The sequence below is a fragment of the Salmo salar genome, chromosome ssa05 (genome assembly GCF_905237065.1).
Source record: "Salmo salar chromosome ssa05, Ssal_v3.1, whole genome shotgun sequence".
NCBI classification, from domain to species: Eukaryota; Metazoa; Chordata; class Actinopteri; order Salmoniformes; family Salmonidae; genus Salmo; species Salmo salar.
In genome coordinates this window covers 20,564,197-20,570,196 of record NC_059446.1, presented here as the reverse complement: position 1 = coordinate 20,570,196, position 6,000 = coordinate 20,564,197, and the positions used below count along the sequence as shown (strand labels likewise).

Genomic DNA, 6,000 nt, shown 5'->3' with positions numbered 1-6,000 from the left:
CGTGTCAATACTGCCCCCTAGCCCTAACAGGTTAAGTGTTCCCTTTATTTTTTGAGCAGCATATATAGTACATTTGAATTACATTTATTTGAAAAGGTTCATTTAACACAATTTGGATTAATACTTGAATTACGTGAAAACATGAACAATAAAATACAGGATAAAAAAATAGGTGTCAAATCAAATCAAATGAAATGTATTTATATAGCCCTTCTTACATCAGCTGATAACTCAAAGTGCTGTACAGAAACCCAGCCTAAAACCCCAAACAGCAAGTAATACAGGTGTAGAAGCACAGTGGCTAGGAAAAACTCCCTAGAAAGGCCAAAACCTAGGAAGAAACCTAGAGAGGAACCAGGCTATGAGGGGTGGCCAGCCCTCTTCTGGCTGTGCCGGGTGGAGATTTTAACAGAACATGGGCAAGATGCTCAAATGTCCTGGTTCCTCTACTCACAGTAGTCTAGAAATTAGATTTAGTTCTGGGTTGCCCTATTATACAAAAAGAGTGTTGCTTGTTTGTCTTGAATATTACAGTATATAGTAGCAATTGAAAAATGTATTCTTGCACTGTAACTCAGTCCCAGTCTGAACACCCTACATTTTGTCTAAATGGAGACGCTTGACTGAGATAATTTAGTCGATGCTGTATCTGAAACAAAGTTCACTCCCAGTCTGAGTACCTAACATCAGAGTACACACTCTCCTGTGGTGTCTCTCTCTTCTTTCTTCCTCTTTTAGTTTTCCTCTCAGAGTAATGCAATGCAGCATAGTTCAAAATATATGCATCTTGATCCTGTGAATAATCAAATTTTAATCAAACTTTTATACAATTTTAAACCTTAACAGGATATGTAATGCGATCCTACATTTCTGGACAATATTGATTGGACAACATTGCTGTGTTTACCTGGCTGCTTGATTCTCTAGTTGAGATGTCATGTCTGATATGCTGAGAAGCACCCACTGTTTCCATGGATAAAAACAAAGCAAAAAATGATGAAATTAAACAATTTTAGATACTCCTCAACAATTTGCAACGTTAAACAACTCACATTTACAATGTTCACAAACTGCTCTAGTATGTCTGGTGCAGATGAGGATAAGGATCGCTATCAGACAGAATGCTGAGGTCACTCCCAGAGCAATGATTACAGGATCTGTTGCTTTTTCTAAAAATGTAAAACAAGTTTTGGCATTCATACTTATGCAAAATATAGTTATACGGATTTTTTTTAAGTGTACAACCACAAGAACTGATGCTACTCAACCTTTAATCATGGCTTCAGTTGTTAAGAATGTTTTAGATTTTATAATAATAATAATAATAATAATAATAGTAATAATAATAATATATATATATATATATATATACTACCTACCAATATTCAGGTTTGTTCCATTGCCAAACAGGATCTGCCCCCACGTGGCCACAGCACAGTAGTAAGTCCCAGCATCAGAGAGACTAAGGTTGTTCTTGGACAGGCTGTAGACACAGCTCTTTGTAGAAGAGGGACACTCAAAGCTCTTCTCACACTCATCACTCCTGTTCCCAGGGGTGTAAATTAATCCTGGATGGGATTCTCCTGATCCGGCTCTGAACCAGTACACACTGTGTTCTCCTGTACAGGTCTCAGAGAGTACTGTACACTGTAGAGTCACAGAGTCTCCTGGGTGGAATGGGTCAGACATTGGCCGCTCTACAACAGTCTTGTAATCAGACATCTGGTGATTCTTACCTAAATGGTACATTTATGGTTTCATATAAATCAATCTGAAACAGCACTTTCTAAAATGCACATGAATGTATGAAACCATACAGACACATAGAACGATATGAAGATGTAAGAACCCTGAACAAAAAATAAAGGGTGTTCATATCTTCTCATTACCTTTTAATACTTAAAAAGTCCCATTGATAAAGTTGACTTCATAGTATGTCCTATAGACACAATGTTGGTTCCATCTTTGGGATTGTAAAATGATATATCCCGTTAGCTTCAGCCTTCTCCACAATGAGATTTGAATTGTTAAATTCCTTGTACAATATAGGCTTAAACTCAAATTTCTGCATGCTTGCACCAACTTGAGGAATTTGCCCAATAATTTGCTTGATCCAGAACATATTGTATATTCTCTCAGAGAAAACACAGTAAAGTGTCAGAGTCACCAATGTAAACCTCCCTTACTTGAACTTGCCACTGAACATTGTTGCATTGAGACTCATCTATAAGAATTCAGAAAAATAAACAATTTAATTGAAAATACTTAAATTGTGGTATTCATATTGCACTACACTGTACTATGCATTTAATAATAGTGATTTTCGAGGTAAAACTAAGTAATTACTAACCAATTATGTCAATTTTTTTCTCCAAACACAGAATGATGCCCACTAATTAGTATTCTATACTAAATATTTGTACTACATTAGTAAATCAAGGTTGAAATTTCACTTACTCATCAAACTGAGAAGTACACAATAACCTTGACTCTGATCATCTTGGCTTGTATGTAGATCTTACACTTCTCATGCACTTGTCCTCTGCCCATGAAATTCTAATTTTGACTATATTATAGGCAGGTCTAAACTTAAAGACCAATCTGATTGGCTGAAGGAAACAAAATCACGCTACACTTCCTGTACATTTTTCCCTCCAACTGTCACGGGCGTCGTAAGGAGTGGACCAAAATGCAGTGGGTATATTGATCATCTTTTTTACTTTATTAAAGAGAAGAACACTTAAACAAAACAAACGACGAAAACAGTCCAGTAAGGTGCACAGACTATACTAGGAACAACCACCCACAAACACAAGTGAAAAATGAACACACTTAAATATGGCCTCCAATTAGAGACAACGACAACCAGCTGCCTCAAATTGGAGGTCATTGAAAAACACAACATAGAAATAGAAAACTAGAATAAAAATAGAAATAGAAAATATAGAACATAAATCAAAAACCCCGAAACACACAAAACAAACACCCCCTGCCACGCCCTGACCAAACTACAATAACAAATAACCCCTTTTACTGGTCAGGACGTGACACCAACAACCTGGTTGGTCACCAAAATATACAGTATTTCCTTTAGGCCAATATTTTTTATTGTGCTAAAGCCACTGTACTTGTCAATGTATCGACTATATAGGTTACATGGCCCAAATGTTTACTTAGGAACATGACAATATGGCATTGGCCAATAGACTACCAAGCTAGATGCTTAATAATCTGGTAGCTATTTCTGCATTGCATTTTATGAGCAAGTCACAGAATAATGATGATTTTGATGGGTACATTTCTAGCTAGCTGATTAGATAGACTACTAGGTTTAGATAACCTAAGCAAATGCTGGCTACCTAGCAAGCCTAATAGATAGAGGCTACATCTGGCTGCTTTCATGTGACAAAATACCTAGCTAATCTGTCACGTCCTGACCAGCAGAGGGTGTTGTTGTGTAGTTTTGGTCAGGACGTGGCAGAGTATGTCTGTGTATGTGTGTTCTGGGTGTTGTATTTCTATGTGGGTCTGTGTGGCTCCCGATCAGGGACAGCTGGTAATCATTGTTCCTGATTGGGAGTTGTCATGACGTTGGCCTGTGGGTAAGGTTTATGACCCCCCCATAAATAACTTTCTCCCTTCCCCTCTCTTTCTGACCCTACTGAAGGACTGCTGTCCTGAAGGACTGCTGTCCTGTTAAATATAGAGAGTCTGGGAACATCAAACAAATGGGGAAAGGAACCATATTTTGGTAATAAAACCAGTTGGAAATATGCTTTGGAACGTAATGAGTATGGATGTCAGTTCGGTTGTCATCTGAGACATTATGACTGATGACAGGATGACATAAACTGTACCTGGGAAAGTATACACCCTCTAGTTATCAGAGTCACATGGAATTGTTATGCAATTGAAATGTTTGATATTGAAATTGTTTGTTAGGAGATTAAATGTAATTTTAGCTTCCAAATGAGAGAATTGGGTTTTCATAAGGAAAGTGCCCTGCTTGATCAGTGGCCCACCCCTGTGAAGAGACAGGGGTTATAAACGATGAAACACATCCTTCCCCCTCTCCACTATATAAGCCTTTGACGAAAAGATAACCACATGTTCCAGTACGTGAGGTCTGCAGCCTCTACGTTAGAAGGACACACATGTCAAGTACAGAACTAAGCCAACCTCGGCGTGAGCTTTGGTGGCGAATGGTATGAACTTTGAGCTTATTCACTACAGAAGTGATACTTCCTAGCCGTTGAGTTAGCAGCGGCCGCTGTAGACGTGGGCTAGGAAAGGACGGACGACGGATCCAGTCTAACAACCAGACGAAGATACCACCACGTATCCAATTTACCACCAGAGACATTCTTCCGAGGACAGGAAGATCTGTTGGCCAACCCGGCCAGCATCTATGACCAATCTACCGAAGCGCAGCTCAGAGTAAATATTTATTGCATTTTCCTTTTCCAAATGGGCGGTAATTTAGAATGCATAAGATAATGTATTTACGATAACATAGCTGCTGTTTCTTTGTTCCTAAGTCTTCCCGCTCTTTCATTCAAGCCCAACCCCCTTTCCTTTGTGTAACCAGCCATCATGTATGACATCATTTGTATTTGGTGTATTTGTAATTCTGTGTGATTAGTTTAGGTATTTAGTAAATAAATAATTAAACCCACTTTTGTATTGCTGATTCAACTTGTTAGCCAGGGTTCGTGAAGATAGCCAAGAATTTACAACTTTCATTATGAGACTGAAAATAAGATAAGGGTTAATATTGACTGCTATCGATGTAAAATATTACTAAGTATTTTAAGAGTTTATTCGGAAGATAACGGCTCTATAAACGTTCTTCCGTGGTGCCCCGACTTTCTAGTTAATTACATTTACATGATTAGCTTAATCAGGTAATATTAATTACAGAGAAAGGATTTTATAGGTTAGCATGTCATATCACTTAATCCGGCATAGCCAAAGACACGACAGAGTCATATATTTAGGAGTATGTTTGTCACTTGGGTTTGTGGGTGGTTGTGCTAACACTGCTAGTCTTTTTGTTTGTAGTAAGCCTGTTAGCCTGTCATGAGTTTCGTGTTTATTGTTTTCCTGTGTATACTTTGCTTTAATTTATTATTCTTTACATTAAAAGATGAGTATCCACATTCCGCCTGCAGTTTGGTCCATTCAACACGGCTTCAACATTTATGACATAATCATCATAAATGCTAGAAAAACTACTGGTAACACTTTCTCAGCCGGGGTGTTGCACATGAACAAAATAGAAAACCATCTCATTGGCAGATAATTTTGCTTGTTTTAACCTAAGAAGGGCTTAATACAAGTAATTGATCTTATTTAAAAATATTTTCATACATATTTTACCTTGAACGATTCTTTGTTAGTTTATAGTTGTACAATTTATGCTCCCTGCATATAAAATCCACGAAGACTGACGGAAGCACCCCAAAACCAAAGATCGCAATTCTCTGACTCACACTGTGAAGCACAATATTGCCTGTAGCCTACTGTACATGGTGGAGGAACAAATTGCATATAGCCTACTGTACATGTAAAGCTGTAAGTGGCACTTTACCTTTAGTATGAACAACAGCTGGGAGTATTTTTATACAATATTCACAACCTATTGACACAATTACAAACTTTACAGAATAACAATCTCATTTCATCAATTACATGTGGAAATACTTATTTGAGTGAACATTAGCAAGCATGCAGCAGATGAAACAGAAGGTGAATTCTCTCCTCCCCCTCTCCCCGGTTTTAGCTTGCCATCTATCTTTGGTTTACGATATTTACTAGCCCATACCAGTGACAAACTTAGCTATGTTATCGACATACGGCAGTACACAAACAAAATCTAGCTCACTTATCCTCTATGGGCTAGTGGGACACCCCTGGTACACCCTATCAACAGCAGGTGAAATATCAAGGGCTCCAAATTTGAAAACAATTAAATGTCATAATTCAAATTTCTCAAACATA

General features: G+C 37.8%; 1 protein-coding gene across 1 annotated transcript in view; it reads right to left on the bottom strand.

Annotated features, from left to right (window-relative positions):
• Positions 1-262: 262 nt before the first annotated feature.
• Positions 263-6,000, bottom strand: part of LOC106604429 (uncharacterized) — a 59,089-nt gene continuing 53,351 nt past the window's right edge. The window contains exons 3-6 of the mRNA XM_045719402.1: positions 1,380-1,707; positions 1,053-1,169; positions 908-963; positions 263-793 (exon numbers count right to left, since the gene is read on the bottom strand). Of these exons, the coding sequence (XP_045575358.1) occupies positions 662-793; positions 908-963; positions 1,053-1,169; positions 1,380-1,707 (633 nt within the window). The 3' untranslated portion in view covers positions 263-661. The remainder of the gene's footprint in view (positions 794-907; positions 964-1,052; positions 1,170-1,379; positions 1,708-6,000) is intronic.